At 36.6% G+C, this 24,035-nt stretch overlaps 1 protein-coding gene across 1 annotated transcript in view; it reads right to left on the bottom strand.

Moving 5' to 3' along the window:
- Window positions 1-20,837, bottom strand: part of il17rd (interleukin 17 receptor D) — a 41,641-nt gene extending 20,804 nt beyond the window's left edge. The window contains exons 1-2 of the mRNA XM_044121743.1: window positions 20,643-20,837; window positions 1,296-1,350 (exon numbers count right to left, since the gene is read on the bottom strand). Coding sequence (XP_043977678.1) covers window positions 1,296-1,350; window positions 20,643-20,753 — 166 coding nt within the window. The 5' untranslated portion in view covers window positions 20,754-20,837. The remainder of the gene's footprint in view (window positions 1-1,295; window positions 1,351-20,642) is intronic.
- Between the last annotated feature and the right edge of the window lie 3,198 nt (window positions 20,838-24,035).

Genomic DNA, 24,035 nt, shown 5'->3' with positions numbered 1-24,035 from the left:
TGTGCTACATTTGCTTTACTAAAAACTACCAAGACATTCAAACACACACAAAAACTGACGTGCAAAATGAGATTTTAAAGCCTTTCCTCACTCATGGTCACGGACAAAAGCGTGAGGCAGGGATTGGCCACGGCTCAGGAACTTGACTTTACGAGTTAAAGGAACAAAAGATGAAGGAGGCAGCGGATGGGGGAAGTAATAGAGGGTGACACCGGGGGACTTGTAAAAAAAAAAAAAAAGAGGAAAAAGACAGACAATGGAAACAATCTAATCATAATGCCCGAACACTTGATTTTTTATTTTTTTAGTAAAAATGTATTTTTTAGAATGAATTCAAATCAGTAGATCTCATCTGGTGATCAATTTTCAGGGACTTTAGGAAATGCTGGGAATGAGAAAATCAACACTGTTTGGGTATGAAGGATGAAATCTATTCTTCAGATTAGAATAGAGTTCTAATCTATTCCCACATCATTTTAGTCTCTACCAGACACAATAATAACATGCGACCAAAGTCGCAACATTTGTTACATTTTCAGCTGCTGTGGTTCTCTTTCATACTGCAATGTCAAACGATCCAAACTCTTTTAAAAAACATGTTCCCTTCCTAACCTGTGGGGGCGCTGCACCCAGAACCACTGAAGGAAATGACGCAAAAGCCTCTGAAGAAGACATTCAGCTTTTCTTCCCTCTTCACAAAATGTAAACCAAACTGGAGTGGCGTCAGATTTTAGATGTTGCAGAATTCTCTTTTGTCTTTGACTAAACATCATACGCCATTTCTCATGCTAATGCTAGCATTGTTTTGGTCATATTTACCCAGAATGCCCTGTGCTACAGTTCACTTCCATTTGTAGGCAGACCAGAGTCGGATTACTTTCTAGACAAACAAACTAGAGTTTTATTAAAGCAGACTAAACGTTTGGTTTAACTGAAGTTTAACTGACTAAAAGGTTGGTGTGAATGCACTCTTAATCCAAATTAAAACTTCTTAACATACAAAACTCAAAACTAGATTTTTGCAGGACTGCTAACTTTAAAAGGAAACTTCCTAACACAAATACATGCTGCCAAGAACCACAAACGTGTTTAGAACCGATTACCTACTGCACCTCATGCTCTGAGTTTACACCACAAGGGGGCACTGTAGGCAACTACGCTCTTGTGTTCTTAAAATTAGTAGTGAACAACAAGTAGGAACAGATGGGGACAGCAATTTGTTTGTTTCTTACTCTTCCAATTTACCAAAATCAGACTCAAGATAAATCAGTCATTCGGTTTGGAGAAAAACTCACTGTCAGTCCTGAAGGTGACGAACAATTTGCGAACTCCCTCTGCAGCAGACTGAACCTGCAAGACAGAAACAGAGACAATTCAAGCTTAAAAATGGCCAAATCAACAGTAAAACATTACAACATTTTGGTGAAGCGTGAAGTCAGAGCAGAAAAGGTTTCTTCTCTTCTGTAGTTCAATATTTATCTGGTTTTTTTTATGACGGGGAATAAGACAACGGTTCCGTAAACACGTAACCAGTTATTAAACGAACCTTTATGTTAGCTTAATTAGCTAGCAAATGCAGCTTGTTGTTAGCTTAATTAGCTAGCAAATGCAGCTTGTTGTCAGCTTAATTAACTAGCAAATGCAGCTTGTTGTTAGCTTAATTAGCTAGCAAATGCAGCTTGTTGTTAGCTTAATTAGCTAGCAAATGCAGCTTGTTGTTAGCTTAATTAGCTAGCAAATGCAGCTTGTTGTTAGCTTAATTAGCTAGCAAATGCAGCTTGTTGTTAGCTTAATTAGCTAGCAAATGCAGCTTGTTGTTAGCTTAATTAGCTAGCAAATGCAGCTTGTTGTTAGCTTAATTAGCTAGCAAATGCAGCTTGTTGTTAGCTTAATTAGCTAGCAAATGCAGCTTGTTGTTAGCTTAATTAGCTAGCAAATGCAGCTTGTTGTTAGCTTAATTAGCTAGCAAATGCAGCTTGTTGTTAGCTTAATTAGCTAACTGTTATTAAATACAGCCTGTGGTTAGCGTAAGCAGATATCTGTTGGTATAAGAAGACTGCTGTTAAATAATTAGCTAGTTGCTTATGGTAACTCCAAAAAGGGACTCAAGCTAAATAAATAATACACTTAATGAGAAAAATAAAATTAAAGGTGAAAATTAAATGGATATAAATAGAGCTACATTTTTAAAATGGCTTATAGGTTAAATAACTACAGTCGCTTGAAAATAAAATCCACATATTCTCTTTTCCCACTACATTTAAGGCACATATAAAAACTAAATAAAAACAAATGCATAAGGAATGCATTTTAATTTGTAATGTGTGTATCTAAAGTGTTTTGTCATATTTACTAATTAAACCATTTTTATACATTTTGCACTTTCCCAGCAGCTCCTGTAGCTTTGGAAGGTCACTCTTAACTTAACAGTGTTCTAGTTAGTTGGAAAGCTAGTGGGATTTAATAGTTGTTCTGTTATTAGCATTTACACATTGATACAAATTTTATTCTCTGCGCTTTATCCATTTAAACATATTGGCACATGCTCAATATATGCCAGAACTGTAAAGAGCATTTAGTCACAAATTGGCAACCATGTTGGCTGCTGAGGTCAGAGTTGATGAAGAAACACCAACTTTCTTTGTTTGGAATACAAATTTTGTGGACTTTAATGACTTTTTTCTGTCTGGGATTGGGAAATTTGTAAAGAAGATACGAACTACATCATTGGTTACTACATCCAAACCAACCCTGAAGTTACCACATACTCCTCCTTCTCTCGCCTGCACAAAAATATATTGTCCCTTCAGGCGTATTTCAACAAAGGTCTACCAATTTTATAGCTCTCACATCGCCTTTTATGTTGTCCTACACATACAACTTTCCACCTTTAGTCTCGTTAGAGGTGTCAGGCTGTGGCCACATGCAAGAACCACAAATACACACCTGAAAGCAATAAGGTGGAACCCCAGCTGTGTGTGAGTGGATGCTATAGGAGGTGTAGCGTGCTTATTAGCAGCCACTGTACCACAACAAACCGTCCACACAAACACATACACATCTGCTGGTAATTATGTACTTGTGAAAACCTTCATTGGCGCCCTACATTCCTCAAACGAAAACCGAAGCCCAAACTCAAATCCTGACCATCAACTTCGAAGAAGTCAGGACAACAAATGCTATAAAAATATTTACTGGAGATTTGGAAATCCTCAAACACTTTTTAATCTTTTTTAGACATTGCCTTCAGCCTGTCTGCACTGCTGGGTTGACCTTTGACCCTCAGGGTTTTCGTACGGCGGTGTGCCCTGATGTCCCGCTGGCAGCATGGCAGCATTTAATTACAATGCAGGGAAGTTTTTCCCCTGGGAGACAAACATTTTCTGTGATTCTCACCAATGAGTTTCCTTTAATGCCACTTTTATGAACAATGTGACCAAGAACATTACAGTCATACTGTCTGCAACAAAAACACATTTAAACAGATTCATCATGGAGGCAGATGAGCTATTGGGAACTTTAATTCTTTCTAAACTGCAGATGAAACCATTTTGGATTCGGTTTGGATTATTTTACAGTCTGGATAAAAAGTTGGACTCAACCAGAGATAGTTTGCCACACCGGCCTTTTGAACTTTACAGTGGCGTAAATAAATAAGATATATTTCTCCACCAGAATAGTGAACAGGAACCAAGAACCAGTGAAGGAAACAACATGAGAACCTCTGGAAAAGACACAGAGCGCCACCTACTTCTTCACAAAATGGAAACAAAAACGGAGATTTTAGCGATTGGAGGATTTCAAAGACGACGACAAATTTCTCCTGCTAGCGCTACACTCCAATCAGTCAGTGAAGTTTATTTGTATAACAAGGCGTTTCAAAATGCTTTGCATCATAAAAACACAAACATACAAATTCACTGAAACATTCTGTCATCATTAATGTTCATTAATGTTTAATTTATATCGTTTCAAAAGCAAATCAAACCAGGTGGGTTTTTATTAAAGGAACTCAGTGTTTCGGCTGTTTTGCAGTTTGCTGGGAGTTTGTTCCAGATTTGTGGTGCGTAGAAGCTGATTGCTGCTTCTCCCTGTTTGGTTCTGGGATGCAGAGCATGTTTTGATCCACATCAGTTGGATTACACATTCGCAGCTCAAAAAACGAACCGGACTTTCCAGGCAAATGGACCAGAGTTGGATTAAAGTGGACTAAACGGGGCTAAAAAACAGATAAAATGTGTTCAAACCATTCAGACCCTTTGAAAATGCTTTTGTTTTAGTTTAATGCAGATTCTTGCCAGAGTTTTTGACTGTTGCGATCAAAATGCTTTGCACCTTCTGTCACAAAAGGCTGTTATTGGCTGGAGCCGTGTGTGTTCGGACCCCCACTGGGGCAACAAGGTAGCTTCAATCACACGAATAAGGAGGCAATGCTGCTGTCTGTCTAATACAAGTGTTTGTTACACAGACCCCTTCCTCCCACAGCAATTACCAGCTTCCTGAAGACGAATAATACTTAACGACTTTAGTCTGAGGGGGAAGGTGAGAGTTTGCACTCCAAACTTCACCCAAAGCAACTCTTACTGTGAGCCAGTGACATTCCCCCCCAGTTTAAAATTAAGCTTCAATCCTGAATATTCACATCACAAAAACAGAAATTTTAACTTTTGTTTCCAAATTGGAAAATTTAATTGATGCTTTTGATGCTCAGGGAAGTTTTGCACTAAAAAAACAGAACATCTAAACAACTATTTTCAGTCTAGTTTCTATTGAAAATATTTTAGTACACTTGAAATAAAACAACACTAACTTAGTAAGTAATAGTAATTATTAGTAAATAGTAATAATTTAAGGATTTACTGGTTTAAAATAAACTCATATCCTGCTGAAAAGTGTAATAAGATATTTACAAGAAACTAGACTGAAACTGTTGGTTTTTTTACAGTGCAGCTTCAGAGCTGCATTTACCAAACGAAAGAAAAGTTTTCAGCAAGGTTGCATTCAATTACCAGAGGAAAAAAAAAAATCTGATTTTTAGTTTCTGACTGCAAAAAACATAAAATCTAACCAAGTATTTTGGTTTAGTTTCTTGTGCAAATATCTCAGTAAACCTGAAATTAGACAAAACTAACAAGAAATGCTGACAAGTTAAAACTAAATTATTACTTTCTTTTAAGTTTAGTTTTAGTTCCACTGGCAGATTATTTCAAGACATTTTCCTAAATTATCAGTGAATTAATCTCTCAGTGGAGCTGGAACTTTTATATCAATAATAAGGAATTATTGACTTAAAACAAGATTATATTTGTTGCTAAAAAATTACTTGTAAGTTGGTTTTGTCTCATTTCAAACGTACTAAGATATTTTCACTAAACTGTACCAACATTGGAAAGATTTTGTGTTTTTGCAGTGCAGAGTCCGACAGACAGAGAAAGAGCTTTCTTCTTTCCTGTTCCCAGGTGTTGTTTTTAACGAGTAATTACTGTTTTAGCTCCATCTGGCTCCAGAGCCCGGGGCCCAAACAGACAGAGACACATCAGCGAACCGCTGCATGACAATAAAAGAAGCAAAAACGGCAGAGAAAAAATGGCAAACGATGAAAAGTAAAGTTAGATGGACTGAAGAGCAACTGTCCGACCTCCTGCTGATCTCCCTGCAAAAATCCACTTTCTAAAAGGGACATGAGAACAACATAAACAGGAAAAACAAAAGATCAGAGAAGAAAGCGTCTCCCCTGGGAATCCCCGAGCCACACAGACTCAAACTCGGCTCCCGTCGTAATCAGACAGCTAATTGCAGCCTCACTAAGCTAAAACTGCAATTAATCAAACCAGAGGGAGGAGCGGTGGAAGGATTGGAGGAAACGGAGGGAGAGGTAATCTGAACGCCTGCGGGGAAAGAAGAGATGCTGGGATCTGATTAAACAGGAACTCCTTCAATTACAGCTTTTTAAGGTTCACGTAGCAGACTTCTCCTCTTCCTCATTTTGTTTAGACTGACCGGACCAGTTCCAGATGTGGGGAGAAACAAATTCCCATCTGACCTTTAATCAGCATAAACGGGCAGAGAGAGGCGGGATTAAAGCTGGATTAAGGAAACCTGCAGCGGGAATCATCAGTCACGCAGCGACTCCTGTCAGGATCCCGTTTATCAGAGACAAACTGCTTTCATTAATTCACCGAACTGAAGAAACACAAAACCTTACTAAGTAGTTTTAGTCTAGTTTAGTGCAAATAAATGTCTTTGTACTCTTGAAGTAACACAAAACTAACTCATAACTTTTTAGCAAGTTGCTTTAAGTCAATCATTCCTTGATATTTATGAAAACGTTCTAGTTTAGTTTAGTTTCCAAAGCAAATATCTTGGTGCATTTAAAATACGACTGGCTTAAAGTGACTTTTCAGCAAGAAATATGAGCTTGCTTTAAGTAAATAATTCCTGAATTGTGATGAAAAACAGCAGATAATTTTTCTTCTAACATGGAAAATGTTTTGTTGTAAGTGAAATAATCTGCCAGTGGAACTGGAACGAGCTGCTGCTGAAAAGCTACTTACAGGTTAGTTTTGTCTCAGTTCTAGTCAACTAAGCTTTCTGCACTAAATTACACCAAAAGTTCAGTTTGAGTTGTAACCAATCACAGCCAGAGCAGAAAATCTGCCGTTTACCCCGAAATGAAACCAAATTAAACATTTTGATCCCATTTAAAACACAGAGCTGAACTTTGAGCACCACATGCAGACTTCAACTCTCCTCTTATCAGCTGATCTCAGATCTGCAGCGAATCCCGGAGGAATAATCGCCAAGCTGGAGCGAGGAGCAACAAAGCCGGCGCTGTGTGTGAGCGTGTGTTCAGGAGCAGCCAACCAGAGATTTCCCACCGCAGGAACAAAACCTGCAGCTTCCTCCTCCTGCATGACTGCTCCTCAATGACCCCCCCACCCAGCACCGGCCTCCTTCCTCCTCCTCCTCCTCTTCCTCACCCCGGAGGAGCCACTCTGATCCCGCTGTGAAGGTTTGTCCTGTAAAAAAGCTTTTCATTCGCTTCGCTCTTATTACAAAGACAGGAATCAAGACAAGTCCTGGCCGCCCTGCAAACAGACGAGTCACATGACCTGCAGGTAACACCTGGGTTTCCTCTGCAGGCGACAATCAGAGGTGGGCAGAGAATAAAGAAATATACTCAACTACGAGCTTCACTACTTCAACATATTTTCACTGAAGTAAAAGCAAAAACCGGCCGTCCAAGAAATGATGTACTGAGACACCAAATTATAAAATTAAGTGTAAAGTTTGGTATTTTAAAGACCAAAACGACAAAAATTCATTTAAGTAACAAAAAATAACAAAATTAGACAATTTTTCTTTCAATTTAAAACTTCTGAAACTTTAACAAAACCTCCAGGTGTGTGTCTGAGTCTGGTCAATTTCTGGTTAAAACATGTTTGCTTTTCATTCGAAATACTTCATTTAAAAAAATGTACTCAAGTAAAAGTAAAAAGTACAGTGCAGTAGAAATACTAAAAAAGTTACTTAAATAAATGCAGCTGAGTAAATGTAACTAGTTTCTACCTATGAGGTCTCCAAGTAACGATTGTTTTACTAATTGACTATTTTATAGATTAATCTGGGGGTGCCCAAAATGCGGCTCATGGGCCATTTGCGGCCGCCGTATCGTTCTGTGCGGCCCTTGTCCACCATCACTGTCAACTGGTGATACATTTAAAACTAAATTTTCACTGATCAGTAAAAAAAATGACAAAACAATCCGTAAAAATCTTTTGTTAACCGTATCATTTGGGTTTATTTAAATTTAAATTAAATACTGCATGGCAGCAGCTGCGGCTCCGGGGGCATCAGCTTATTCTGGGAGGGCAAAATGAAAACATAGCAATAATAATATTACTCAAGTAAAAGAAAAAAGGCCTGCATAGCAGCAAAAACATCCAGTAGCTTTTACTCGATAGTAGAATTGGAACAACCATTTATTAAACTGGCCTAAATTTAAAAAAATCTAAAATGATTTACAGATCTGTGTAGAAATCAGGATGGCATGTTTCACTAAAATTTAGTTTGTTTTGATAAAAGAACTGCTTTGTTTTGCTTCCTGTAATTGGAAATGAGTTTGTGATTTTAAATTTTGTCAGTTTGGAGGAAAGACAGAAAGACAGAAAGACAGAAAGATGCCTGAGGAAGTTTAAGTTAAAGGCATTTTTAGTTCAAGCCTAATTTTGGTGACTTGTGTTGCATTTGAATGACAGCAGAGAAGTTAATTAACATAGTTTGGCTTTCATGCGTAATGAAACATTTAAAGGTCTGATTACGTTCTTTAATCAGCAGCATTGTCAGCTCACCACTGCTAAAACAAAACACTGGAGAAAACGCTGAAACTTAAACTTGAATGAAGGCTTTTAATAAAGATAACTGATCCAAATATTTCCTTTAAGCACTCTCACTTTAGCAAAGGGACTTTTAAGATGCTACCTGAAGTTAGAGGAGCAGAAAAAAAGCTTTTTCTCTTCAGAAATCCTTTAGGAACTGGAACAAAATATTTCACTTTGCTTGTTTTGAGCCTCAGAGGAGGAGCATCTGATGTCATCCGGGTTTCCATCGCTACAAAGGACACGTGTTTCGCATCGGCCGCCCATCCGGCCGTGACGACCTCGGATTCCCCCTGATGCCAAAAACACACGAGGCCCTGGAAGACGACGAGACGCGACTCGAAACGACGCCGCAGGACGAGAAGGATGACAAATCCAGAGAAAGATGTGGAGGAAGCAGGAAGATTTCCTGGTTTTCCTCCACGGAGGCGGATGTGATCGCTTCAGCAGATGTGCTTGAAAGGAAAGATCCATCATCCTGTCCTTCTGAACGGCTTTGGGACAAACTTCACTGCTTAAGCAGGGAAAAAATATGTTTCTTTAAAAGCAATCTGAATATTTCCCCATAAAAACCCAGCAAGTTTGTGCACCGTGAGTTACGCAAGAAAATCTTCATCAGTGATATTCAGCAGGAAAAGCTAAATTTTTAAAGCAACAATTAATTCACAGGTTCTAATTGATTTCTCCAATAACTTTTCATCAATTTACACAAACATCTCCACAGATTTCTGGTCAATGTCGGTCAGCTAGTTGCCCTTATTGAGATATGTTACTATTATCTTCTACAGCTAATGACGGAGACCTTCAGGCGCCAAAAAAACAAACAAAAAACACAAAAACTCAAATATTTTTGGTGCAGCTTTTAGTGCAAATATGTTAGTACACCCTAAACTAAAACTGACTTACAAGTAACTTTTCAGCAACATGTAGGGGTTTATTTTAAGTAAATAATCCTTAATTTTGATGTTCCACAGGCAGATTATTTTACTTATTAAAACAACAATAAATGTCTTATGGAACTCATGTCTATTGTAAAATAATATCTTATTTTACAAGACATTTTTCCAATGTTAAGTAAAATAACTGTGTAAACCTAAACCCAGCTAGTGCAAAAATATTTTATCAAAAAAAATGTTTATTTTTTTTAAAATTGGTGTGTTATCATTAAGCTAATTTATTTTAAGATCGCACAATTATACGGCCAGTAAAAAATGAGGATGAAAATGATTAAAATTACCACTTTAAGCTCAGAGATGACTAAGATTCAAAATAGATTAATCAATCAACTAATTGAGATTTGTGTTTCCATGGAAACCCGTTAAGATGCGATCAGCAGTGCTGGGAGTTTTATTTGGAGAGATTCAGTCGTTTCTGTCCAGCCAGGTCATTCAGCCGCCTCTCCACCGGGTCCGTTGTTCCGCTCCTTTGTCTTGGACTGCAGCTGGGAACGGGACTCATTGTGCTCTGCTCTACAGGAAACCAAACACTTCAACCAGAACCAGAACCAGCAGGTGGAGAACCCGTTCATACGGTCGCTTCGTTAAGTTCAAGAAGGCAGCAGGAAAAAAAAAAAAAAAAGAGAGACTATTGTTGCTGAAACGTTGTTAAAACTGAAGAACATTTAAGTTGTTCAATCTGGGAAAACTGTCAATTGGCTCAACTTAAACCCAAGAATATAAAGAAATCTATTATAAAAATAATAAAAGACATTTTCCCCTTACAGAGAAAGATGATTTCATCAAGTACATCAATTAATATTAATTATTAGGCTCTAAACTTCAGATTTACACCTGCTAGATCTATCAAATCAAGTTAGCAAACACTTTTATTATGTTTTAATTTTGACTGCTGGTGTGATGAAACGAGTAAAACCAGAAAATTTTTAAAATGTCGGCTGTAATTCCAATTTAACTATATGGAAAAAGATTCACTAAGCTGAATATTTTTTATTTAATGAACAAATAAGTAAAATATCACTAATTTGATTCAGTGAGCTCTAAATTTTACCAAATATTTTTGGGCTATTTTCTAGTGTAAATATCTTAGTGCTTTTGAGATAAGACTAAACTAACTTACAAGTAACTTTTCAGCAGAACATGTTTAAGTCAATAATTTCTTAACACTGATGAAAAAGTTCCAGTTTGGTTAGTACTGATAACAGAACAAATGTCTTCTTCTCAGTAATAATGTTTCATCAGTACTAAAGAATTATTGTTTCATGTTTTGCTGAAAAGTTACTTATAAGTTATTTTTGCCTTATTTCAAGTGTAAAAAGATGTTTGCAGCAGAAAGACTAAAATTCTTGAGATGTTTTGTTTTTGCAGTGCAGTCTCAGAACTGCATTTACCAAACAAAATGAAAGTTTTCAGCAAGGTTGCATTCAAATACCAGTGGGAAAAAAACGGAGAATGTCAGCGTTTGACTTGCTTACCGAGGGAAAAAATCTGACTTTTATGTAATACACTGCAAAAACACAAAACCTTACCACATATTTTTGGCTCAGTTTCTTGTTTCCTAAAATAAGACAAAACTAACTTGCGATTATCTTTTCAGCAAGAAGTGGGAACTTGTTTTAAGACAACAATTCCTTAATATTGATGAAGAAGTTCTAGTTCCACTTATTACATGGGAAAATATATCGTTGTTATAACTGAAGTAATCTGCAAATAGAAATAGTACTTCTTAAATCAATAGTAAGGATTTACTGGGTTACTCTAGTTGAAAAGTTCATTGTAAGTTTGTTCAAATGTAATAAGATATTTGCACTAAAAACTAGACCAAAATTATTTAGTAAGATCTTGAGTTTTTGCAGTGCATTACATAAAAGCCAGACATTTTCCTTCAGTTACCAAGTCAAACATTTAAAAATATGGTTTTTTTTTCACACTGGTAATTGAATGCAAGCTTGGTGAAAACTGAAAAAAGAATTCAGATAAATGTTCAGGACGTCGGATCAAACCAGTTTTTCAAGGAGCAGAATCGGTTTTACGTTAAAGTGAATTAAAAACAAGATAGTTTGGACTATTTATGTGCATCATAAAGATAAAACTCATATTGAGTACAATCAGATTTGGCATGTCAAAGTAAAAGCGACAATCATCAAACTGTTAGTCCATTCGCAGGTGACATCACATCCTGTTTTCTTCACACACCTCCAGCAATCAGCCGTTCACTTGAACTCAGCTTTTATGAGCCCTTTAAATGTGACCCGAACAGCAGTTCTTCCTTCAAAACATGCTGTGCTTTTGTACCTCAGCCTCTATTTTAATGGCTTTACCACTTTCTTCTCTTCTTTGTGTCCAGAGCACAGGAACTGCTCATCCATCAGATTTATGGGATGTTTTTTAGTTCCTAGAATCTGTTTGTTTCAGAATGCTTGAGTTCAAGTTTGAGGTTTCCTTACGTTTAGTCAATATTGGTTTATGATGGCTGAAACCGAAAACCTGAAGGTGATTTTGTGACTTTAGAGACAGATGTTTTTCTGCAGTGCAGACCAAATGTTCCTGATGACCCACTGTGGGTCTATGGTTTCCTCCAGGCTCTGCTGGAGGTTTACTGCAGCTGCGGGAGCTTCTGAAGGTTCAGACTTCTGGAAGAGTTTTCCATTTTGCTGCATTCACAGTGCAACAAAAGAAATAACTTAAAAAAGAAACTGGAAATCAGCTCCAGTTACACTGTCGGTTTGCACTGACTAGGCTTTTACCAGCTGCTGATTCAGATTATGAATTTCTTTCTAAGGCTGATAAACAAACTTATCAGTGTGAACTTTTTTGTTTTGTTTTTTTAAATTAAATCAAGTAAAAAGCTGATCATAAAAAACAAAAATGCTCAAACTTTAGCTTAGGAATTACAACATAATCCTTAGTGTTTGGCAGTGCTTACCCTGAATCAAAATCATAAACATTAGTTCTGCTAATGCTAAACCACTATACCCACATGTCCTTAGCAGTAGCTAACGCTAAAGTGCTAATGCTGAAGCGTTGGGTAAAGTTGTAGCTTTAGAGGAATTAAAACATAATCCTCAGTGGTGGGCAAAATGTTTGCTGGGCTAACTCTAAAGCAATAATCATAAATATTAGTTCTGCTAAAGCTAAACTACTACACTAATACGGTACTTAGCAGACGCTAATTCTGAAGCACATGGAGAACTAGAAAATTTCTGAAGAAATTTAAACGGGGCCTGCCAGAGCGTGCCTGTCGGTCTGGACCCGGAGTTCCAACGCCAAAAGTCAGCGTGGACGCCACAGGAAGCTGCAGCGCGATCGACTGCATGAGGAGACAGTGCTGTGGATAAACCAGTCAAATAAATCAGTGGTCGCACGTTTTGATACCACTTTTATAGGGGTCCATCCCACCATTGGACCAGTATTAACGGTCACGGATGAAGAACTAAAGAATAAAGACACACCTTATTGGGTGTAGAGTAATAGTTTCCTGCCATTGCTTTGCATGGCAAGTCCCAACTAGACACATAGACCACCTTCATCAGTTTAATTTAAATCCTGCATCGTATTCAAAAACAATCTAATAATTATTAATGATAATGTCACCAAAAGCTGCTAATGCTGGTCATCTTACAGAGACATGAGAGAAAAGCTACTATTCTTTTAAAAATAGATATAAACATTTGTTTACCAGTTTGTTTAATAGTTAATATACAAAAAAGTGAAATACCAACAAACTCATAACCAGTTTTTCAGGAAAGCATAGAAACGGACTATTTATCTCCTTCTCATCTATCAGCAATGTGGGCTGCTGACGCTGTGCTGCTGTTTGTGTCCAGCTCTCAATTACACAGAAAAAGCTGGAAGACATTATATTGTGTCTAATGTTTACATTTCCGCACCATACAAAAAAAATGTGTTTGAGTTTACAACCCATCTAATATGCGAGGGGCAGCATCATTTCTTTGGGAACAATTTTTATTCTTTACTTATTCTAACGTAAAATTATTAAACCAAAATTATTTCTTTGTAGCTCTTCTCCAAGCAGGCAAAGTTTCTTGTCACATTTTACAACAACAACAGCAGCAGCAAATGCCTGTAAGTTACATTTCATTTTAATTTTAAAGATATTTTAAGTCAAGTATAATTCAAAATTATAAGCCTGATAGAATGATGAAAAACTCTACTTAAATTAATGGTTTTAATATACCATTATCAATCTAAACTTAATATTTAACTGTCAAAGTCCCTCTTTTAATCCCTAGCCTCCGGAAATATACACGTCCGTCATGATTAATTATTCGCCTGAAATGATTAAGTGATGCAGTTGCAAAGGGTTACCACCAGTTTGAGTCATGTAGATCTGACCTGACCATTTCCATAGCAACGATCAGAAGCAAGACATTCCCTTAGAACTACAGTGAGATCCTTGTTGCTATGACGACTTCTATGACATGGATCTGTCATAGATCAAAGAACATCTGAGATTATGAATGCTTTCATCTCTCAACATCAAGTAGTATACAACTAACTCTTTGACGATTAGGACGGTTCTTTGCAAGATTTTTTGGAATGGAAGAGGTCTTAGCCACCGTGTTTTTTCCCCTGTCTTTTGGGGCTGGCTATTTAATCACTACTGGAGTGAGGAAAGCTTTTAACTACCTGCTTCCTGGGATATCTTTTGAAACAAGTCAGGACAAGGGCACGGAGTGCGATCATTTTGACAGTTTTCTTTTTAACACTTCTCCGGCTGGAGAAGTTTTGTTAGAGGAAACGCAAAGGTCTCAGGATGTGTCCACTGTCTCGGAGTATGATATATTCGATGCTTACCTTTTTGATTCTTATCAAGCTAAAAACCATCAAACTTCCCCACCTGAGACTAGCTGTGAGTTGTCAGAAGACAGCATCCTTGATTTCTCTGAAGATGATATTGTATTAGGGAACAATTCCTCCAGTTCATACAGTTCTTCTGATTCTTTTGATTTATATGACTTGTCCTTATCTAATGAGAATGTTCAGATATTTCCATCTGAAAACACATCTTCGAAAAAGGATTTGGAAGACAATCCAACTTCAGCTCTGACAAAAGCGCCGCAAAGATCTGTACCCCATCAATGCCAATCTCCCAAGGTCCAAAGACCAATATTACCCGGCAGCAATATCTGCAGCGAAGAAGTCGGAAAACCACCGCGTAGACGTAAGGTGAAAAATTTTTGTTGTAGTGCAGTTTGACTGACAACATGGTACGTCTGTCACGCTCCTCTTTATGGCAGACGTCTCAGTCAGAGTCTAATAGACGCTTCACTATTGCGTCAGGGCTGAACAGTTGGTAGCACTGCTGCCTTGCAGAAATAAAGTCTTGGGTTTAGATAGATTAGATTTTTATTACAGACTCAGGGTCCAGATTACATGAAAAAGAAAACAAAGACAATAAAAGAGTAAAAAGTACAAATCCCAGCCTGGGATCTTTATGCTTGGGGTTTGCATGTTCTCCATGAGCATGAGTGGGTTCTCTCCGGGTGCTCCGGCTTCTTCCCTCAGGACAAAAAGTTTTTGTGCACATTAGATAATAGATGGATAATGGAAAATAATTTTCAACTTGTTTCTACTAATAATTGTTATTATTCTTAGTAATAACAGCAATAATAATATGAATACTAGAAAATTCCTGAAGAAATTTAACTGGGGCCTGCCAAAGTGCGCCCGTCGGTTTGGACCCAGTGTTCTGATGCTAAAAATTTGCATCAATGCTAAGCTTAGCTCAAAAATTCAAAAGAAGCATGTGGAGAATCACAAGAATGTTGACTAACATGGACATGCACGATTCAGCATGATAATCAGCTCACTAGCATGTTGTCTATACTTGACTTACACCATTAAGTATACTAAACATGGCTAATAAGTCAGAAAAATAGCTAATAGCTTATTTAATATATAATGCAGAATCATATTGGTGTTAGTTACAACTACAGATATGGGGTTTTGTAGTCCTATTTATCATCATTAGGTCAAAGGTTAATGTTAATGCACTGAGAGGAAAAGATAATACAGGCCAATAACTGACCTGAGGGTCATATTGAGGCTTTTATTTTGAAATTTGCAGTAAGCTTCATATTAAATGCCCACACTAATCCAGTGTGTAAGAGTGCTTTGGATAAACCAGTCACATAAAGCCAAAAAGAGCAAATACATGATGTAAAAATTGCCAAGGCTTTTATTTTGAAATTAGTGCTAAGCTTCATTTGGAAGGGCCAAACTCATCCCATGTGTAACAGTGAATGTGTTAAATCGGTTCTATAATGCTCAAAACACAAGTAGTTCTAAAGGCCAGCGCAGACCTCCTCTGTAGTAACTGATAGTTCCACCATGTTGTAGTTCTAACCTTCAGTCTTTGTAGTTCTAAAGAGCAGCTCAACTGTCATGACAATGAAACACACAGGGAGAGATGGAATCCTAATAGTTTTAATTTCTTAGGTTTCCTTAGTTTTTCTGATCAAAGCAGGCTGAACATCTCCTTACCTAAATGCGGCCAATAGCATGTGTAGTATCATTTGAATGTTGTCTGTAATTGACTTACTCCATTCAGTATATTTAAAATGACTAATAAGTAAGAAAAATAGCTAATAGCTTATTTAAGGTAAAAGTCTCATCTTAATGAACTGCCTTGCGCAGCAAGGCAGTTCCCTAACTTGAGAAAAACAGATAATGCAGAAACATATTAGTGTTAGTTAGAACTACAGATATGGTGTTCTGATAGTCCTATTTAATATCATTAGGTCAAAGGTTAATGCCATAACCTGAGAGGAAAAGATAATATAGGCTGATATTATTGCAGCGCCTTAATAATAGCTTATTTAAGCTAAAAGGCTAATGCTAATGAACCTAACCTGAGAGAAGAATATAAAGCCTTACGGCGATGCATTTACCTGAGGGCAATATGAAGGCTTTTATTTTGAAAAATAAACATAAGCTTCATATTAAATGCCCACACTAATCCAATGCCTAACAGTGTTTGGGTTAAATCCCTTATTTACTGGCCTAAACAGCCAGTAATTCTAAATGGAAGCTCTGTTTTAACTGAGTGTCAGTTAGAACTACAGATATGGCGTTTTGGTTGTCCTACTTAATATCATTAGGTCAAAGGTTAATGCCATTGCACTGGCTTGCACAGCAAGCCAGTGCCATAACCTGAGAGGAAAAGATAATATAGGCTGATATTATTGCAGCGCCTTACGGCGCTGCACTCACCTGACAGAGATATTGGGGCTTTTATTGGGAAATTTCCATTAAGTTTTATTTAAAAATTTCACACTAATCCTGTGTGTAACAATGGTTTGTTAAAATCAGTTATAAAATGCCCAAAACACAAGTAGTTCTAAAGGCCAGCTCATTCCAGAGTGTCCTCTCATAAATCAGCTGCTCTGGCCTCATGTGTTCCGTTGCTATGGTAATGGATCAGCTGCTAACTGTCATGTCTGTGTGAGACAGAAAGGGGGGAAAAAAATTCTATCTTTGTGAGACACCCAGCCAATTAATATGGAAAAAGCACTCCGAACAAACCTTTGCCGTTCAGGAACCGTAATACATATTCGAAAACTGTTTGAAGCGTATGAGAGGGCTATTTGTCTTCTCCGATAGTACCGCAATTCATATTTTTACCTCATTCACAGTAATTGCAGTGATGAGACAAAATATAGTGTGTGCAGGGCTCAGAAAATTTTCAGAAATACATGGAAGTGAACCTGGGAGAGCGTCAGTTGCCCTGGCGCATGATTTTGCTCTGAGGCACCTTGACAGAAAACCGTAAGCGCTAGAGAAATATCGAACACATTTTACCGGAGCAGGCATGCGTATCAATGTCATGACCGAGTTTGATATCGATAGGGCGATATTTGTGGGCGTGACGGCGATTTCAAAATTGCTTTGGGGTCAAAAATCTGCTTAAATTCTCACTCTAAAAAAGCGGCAGTTGGTGTCAGTTATGCTCTGCGTTTCGGCAGTTGGAAATTTTGCTCGTTTTTCGCTTTTTACTTCGCCATCGTGAGTCCGATTCCTTATTATTTTTATAAGGAATCGGTGCAAAAGTGCACCTCCCGGGCACTTTTGTGGGTGGGCTCACAGCGGTACAAGCCGCATTCCGGGTGACGGAAGAAAAAGTTAAGAATAAAGAAACGTTCTATTGGGTGTAGAACAATAGGTGCCTGCCATGCAATGCTATGGGGCAGGCCCCAATTACTTTAATAAATAAAGCTGTTTTACTTGGATGTTGAACTTTATTCAAGTGAAAGTAAAAAACACAGCCAAGTAAATTAGTACTTTAAAATTTATCCAGAAAAATGTATTTTGTGGAAGCTAAGTGTGCTAAGTGTTCTCAAAGTCATCAAAAATGTTTAGCATTAAAGGAAAAGTCCGCTCCACAGTTAGCATGTTAGCGGAAGTGTCCCCAACACTGACCAGTCTCCATAACTGTCCTCTGTCCAACTATTTATGATGATGTTTATTAATATTTTTCTGAATAATAGAATATATGTGTATTAATGAAAGACATACAGCCACACCCCTCTGGTGTGGCTGTATGTTTAAGTCAATTGGTGGTTTTTGGTCTGTAGTACATTTCAGACGGCAATAGAACAATTTCTACCTTTTCACAGATCGTCTGTCTCATAAACTGTGACAACATAATGACGGTTTAAAAAATATGTAAAAATATATATATATTCTCTATAAAATTTTAACACTTCATCTTTAACACTGGAACTGGAAGACATTTTAAATATCCCAAATAAAAAACAACAACCAAAAACAACAAATATAGTGGAAATAAAAACAACTTGATTGTTTTCCTTCAAAAATATTAACCATCAGAACGGAAATCATGGAGCACACTTTCATTTATCAAGCAATTAACTTAGAAACTGGGAAGCTTTTGCATGTTGTAAACATCTGCCTTCAAAGCTGAAGTCAAAAAACCCACAAAAGACGTAGATTCTTCCACCAGGAGTTAAAAGGACCAAAGAGACGAGCCTCTGGGACCTGAAGTGCCTATAATTTGATCAGTCATGAAATATCATGCCAGACCAAAGCAGGACTCTTTTCAAACAGACATGAAATTACCAGACAGAGGCTTTAATAAGCTCACACCTGTAGCAGAGCCGGCGGCACGCCCCCATCTTGCACGCTTTGATCTGAAAGGACAGGAAGCAGGAGACAGTGTGTGTGTGTGTGTGTGTGTGTGCGTTTCTTTGTGAGGACCCACTGCTCCTTATGGGGACTGAAGCCTGATCCTCATAAGGGGAAACTCTGTTTTTGGGTCAGGGGTCAGATTTAGGACTAAGGTGTGAATTGAGTTTTGGTTAGGATTAGGGCGTGGAAATGAATGGAAGTCAATGGAAAGTCCCCACAAGGGTAGCCATGCAAACATGTGTGTGTGTGTGTGTGTGTGTGTGTGTGTGTGTGCGTGCGCGTTTGTGTGTGCGTTTGGGGGTGGGGCTGCAGGAAGGAATGCTTCAGCAGAGTAAACAGTGTGAGGCTTCCTGTAGAAAACACTTCAAAGCTGTAAAGAGGAAACCAGGATGACATGCAGGAAAGCATCAAAGGAAGGTAGGAATTGTCTATCAACAGGAGAAAACTCGACACCGACCCGTCGACTCCATCAGAAACCAACCAAACAATGATTCAGACAGCATTGATTGTGATTCGAACTGCAAAAGAAACATCTAATTTAATTCTCATTTCGTCTTGAAAGAAATGCACAGAAAAACAAATTTACATGGAGACAATGGGGACTTGGAACAAACGTCACTGAAGACTAACGGCTTGAATTGAAAGCTAATTGTTTCCCAAATGGATCCAAATCCATACCAATAAAATCACCAGGGCCGGCCCAAGGCATAAGCAGCTGCTTTGAGCCCCACACACCACCAGGGGGCCCCAAGAGCAACAAGCCAGCATGATAACATATGCTAGCCTGAATAATACAAAGTAAATGGCATTACCCATGGAAAAACTATTTCTATATTGTTATTATAGTTGTTACACAAATAACATCCACTTTTAAGGAAACCTAAGAAATCAAATTTGTTTACTGTAAATTTTGTCTCTTTTGTTACGTTCAACAAGTTAAAATAATACAACACACTTAAATAACACATGGACTTCAAAGGTTTAGTTTGCTACTCGTTAAAATCTATAACCTCACACACACACACACACACACACACACACACACACACACACACACACACACACACACCTATTAATATTCATTCAAAATTATTTTCTGTTTTATTTTAAAAACTGGACATAAATAGTCATAATAATGTTAATTTAATTAGATATGTATCTGTTTTAAACTCCACTTCCACTAATTGTTGCTTAGCTGCATTTTACTGAGTATTTTTAAAATAGCCAAATTATTTCCAATAAATTAAACCATTAATAACTCTGTAGCTTAGCTGTTGACATGTAAACGTAAAATCATGTACTGCAGCGCAGATACTAGATTAGGGTTATGGTTAGGGGTTATCTTGGGAATTGATGTGCTGGCAAACCAAACATTTCATACCTGAAAAGGTCAGGTTTTAAACAACAAAAAAAGGAATCAAACTAAATAATAATAATAATAATAATAATAATAATAATAATAATAATAATAATAATAATAATAATAATAATAATAATAATATCTGTATACAATGAGTTTTACAGCACATTAAAAATAAAGTATTCCAAATGGATAAAGAATTAAAACCCATCATCAACCATCTGAGAGTTTTGTTTGTTTGTTTGTCTTTTTATTTATGTAAAATATTTATTTTTCCATGAAGTATGAAAGCAGAACAGGAGTTTTAAGATTAACTGAATCTACCTAAAATCTTCAGTTTTTTTGACAGTATATATCCAATATAAAAATCTGACAAAAAACAACTTAAGAAAAATTAAGATGTCTGTTCTGGTTTAATGCTTTAAAATCCAGCAGAAAAACACAGATGGCTGAAACCTTTTAACGCACCAGGTGGTTTATTTTAGATCACTATAAGGAATAACTTGTTTAAGTGTTGGTATGTTTGGAAAATGTGGCTAAAAGCTGTTAATAAACATTTAAATGTACTGAAATACATCCAAACTTCATTATTTTGAGAAACACGTCGAGGAAGTTTGTGTGCTTTAAAAACCGCAGCCCAGCACCAGCACAGGTATGGAGACACGCTCTTCTCTACATCAGACCAGAAACAAACCTTTCTACCTCTGAATGCTGAAAGCTGCGAAACAGATAGAAAAGTTGTGATCTTTTTAAAATTTGTTTTGTTTTGTTTTTTACCTTGTAGCCGCAACGCTCCTGGTTTGCTCGCCTGTAGCCTAAAGTCCCGGATCCAGCGGCGAAAAGCAGAAAAAACCCGCAGACAGAGAAGAAACTCCGAGGAGCCGCCATTCCGCTCGCAGGTCCTGAACTACTCTGAGATCCAACTCCCCACGCAGGTTTTTACGTGGAGACTCTGACACGGCTGCTGGGGCCGAGCCACACAGGTATGGCAGGACAGTTTGTCATATAATAGACACAAATTAATATGTAAGCGAATAAGAGCAAGGGATGTATTAGGGCCATGCTAAGAAAATGTGCAAGAAAAAAGTAATACAATTATGAAAACGTTATATTACGAGAGTAAAGTCGAAATAATACGAGTTTTAATAAAATAAAGTTTTAATAAAATGGGAATAAAGTCACAATATTGTGAGAATAAAGTCATACTTTTACCAGGATAAAATCACAATATTTCAACTTTCTTCTCGTAACACTACAACTTCATTTTCAAATTAATTCAACTTTATTTTCTTACTATTATGACTTTTTTTTCTTAATTTTCGTAATATTCTGACTTATATTCTCATTTTTTACGTTTTTATTGTGACCCCAATACTCCATCATGGAATGGACTGAACTTATATATATGTGCTTTACACTAGAGTCATACATTCACATTCACCCATTCATACACCGATATGCAGATCGGTAGGCAATTTGGGGTTAAGCGCCTACCGATGCGCCTACCGATGTGGCAGGAGTCGAACCTACAACCTTCCGATTGCAAGACGACTACTCTACCATTGAGCCACAGTCGCCCACCATGGCGATAATATAACATTATGATATTACATCGTGATGTAATATCATAGTGATTATGATATTACATCATAATGTAATATTACTTCAAAGATACTGTCACTGGAAGTACTTTGCACTGTTCTAGTGTGTTTACACAGAGCTGGATGATATGGCTTAAAATGAAAATCTGACATTTTCCCCATACCAAATATGATTTCAAATTTTTCTCACTTTTTATGGTATATAAATTACAAATGGCAGAATGTATTTTCAAAAAGTAGCTTTTACTTCAGTTATCCCTTCTGAAAGTTGTATGATCGAATACTAAGGGTAGAATGCAAAAATATCCGTTTAATTACGAGAATATAGTCATAATATTAGCAGAATAAAGATGCAGTTTTCCAGAAGGCTGACTCAATATTACAATGTAGCAGAAAAAAAAACTAGAATATTTTTTGTGTTAAAGTTCTCATAAAATTACCACTTCATTCTCCAAATTTCGCGACTATATTCTCAAATTATTTCGGTTTATATTCGACATTTATGATAAGAGACAAGCGCTTAAGCACGTGATTTAATTAGATGCTATACTAACCTGCCATACACAGGTGGAGCCTTTATTTAGCAATCTTAAACAAAATGTTCCTGATCAGAAGTTATCGTGCTTCCCTTGAAATCTTTCAAAGTTTTATTGTTGCTGGTTTTGCCATATTAAATAAAATAAAATAAAATAATAATAATAATAATAATAATAATAACAATAATAATAATAATAATAATAATAATAATAATAATAATAATAATAATAATAATAATAATCAGATTTTATGAACCAACATACAATAAAGAAAATCAAAATTCAGAACATCTTCTATTGTGAATTTTGCTCTCTTCATGATCATCTCTGATAAAACAGACGGACTTTTTTTGTCAGATCTCTTTTGAAGAAGGAGAAATTCCCGGCCAATTATGTAGAATTCAAACCTACAAAAATACAATAAAATAAACTATTTCGAAGGGGCGTTAAATAGAAATAATAAATGTCTTAAAATTGAATTTACGTTTCGACTTTTCTTGGAGTTACATAATTACGCCCTCTGGTGGTTAACATTTGTTCCTGAATCTCTCCGAGCACGGATGGACGTTTCGTACCGCCGATTATGTGTCTCCATAATTAATCAATAAAAACACAACTAGAAAAATTAACATAAAGTCACTTTCTCATTTCTATTTCATCCCTTCCTTTATCCATTTTACTGCATGAGCAAACAATTTATTTATCATTTACATATTAGGAGGAAGTAATACAATTTCTCAAATCAATGCAATTTAATAATATTTTAACATGAATATTTATTTATCTGCTGTGGGGCCTTTCATAGAAATTTCACCCCTATTGCCATTTCACGTCATTATTTATTTATTTATTTATTTATTTATTTATTTATTTATTTATTTATTTATTTATTTATTTATTTATTTATTTATGTCACCAACTGATTTGGCAACCCAAAAGTGCCACAAATCACCACTTTTATCACACATCTGATTAAAACGTTATGACAAAAACAGCATTAGCACATCGTAAAAATACCGCAAGAATCCTGCAAGAACATTTTAAGATGAATTATGGTTGGCAAAAATGTGTTTATTTAGGCCACCGAATGCTGCTTGTTCAATGACGCATGACATCATGAATAAACATCTTTATTTTTGCCGCTCAGAATGTCTTTAAAATGGCTTTTGGACGGGATTTATAGGCACCATGGCCTATAAAACCATGTTTTATGTGATTTCTTAAACAGTAGCAATGTGTACCATTTTTTACTCACAGAAGATTTTTTTATGTTTTTTCTTGACTCCAGCTGCTGTTCTCTCTTTGTGAATCGTCCCCTACATTTTCGAATGGGTTTTGTTTCACAACTACTGATTTAAATAAACTTTTTTATGATATTAAAATTTTTTGACCAGCACCAGTATAACTCACATGAATAACATACTAATGGAAGGTCACGTATGATTATCTTGATCAGGGGGTTATATTTGAGTCAACTACTTCAAAAGGGGATCAGAACTAAAATCTAAGTGTGGTGTATATTAGTTTTGAGAAAATGGCAAAGTCACTTATTACAACCCCCAGATCAGCAGAAGGCTCCCATATTTGCTTGAATTTAAAAATAGAGCACAAATCTGAAATGTGTATTTGTCTTTATTAGAATGAAAATATTAAGTTTGATTTGATGGTTTCAGCAATAATAAATTAAACAATTAGAGGAATTGTAAAGTTTACTTTACAATTCTTTACAATATACTTTACAATATAATTATTTGGTTACCATCTGATGATACAAATTCAATATTTTCTTTGTGTGTAAGCTTTGATTTGTCCATAAACTTGTCACAGCAAATAATAAGCACATTGGTTCTGAAATGCTGTTTTTGTTGCTAAACAGGAGGACAGAGATTAGAGAACTGTTATGATAATGTGTCTTCATTATCCATAAAGCTCCAGCGAAAAATAAATTTATAACATGATTAAGTGGGTACGAAACGGTTTGTTTACGTACAACGTAGAAGTAGGGCAGCACGAGATGAGGGAACATATTGGCA

Source organism: Gambusia affinis, linkage group LG07 (genome assembly GCF_019740435.1).
Source record: "Gambusia affinis linkage group LG07, SWU_Gaff_1.0, whole genome shotgun sequence".
NCBI lineage: Eukaryota > Metazoa > Chordata > Actinopteri > Cyprinodontiformes > Poeciliidae > Gambusia > Gambusia affinis.
Note: the sequence above shows the minus strand (reverse complement) of the source record. Positions and strands in the feature narration are given on the sequence as shown.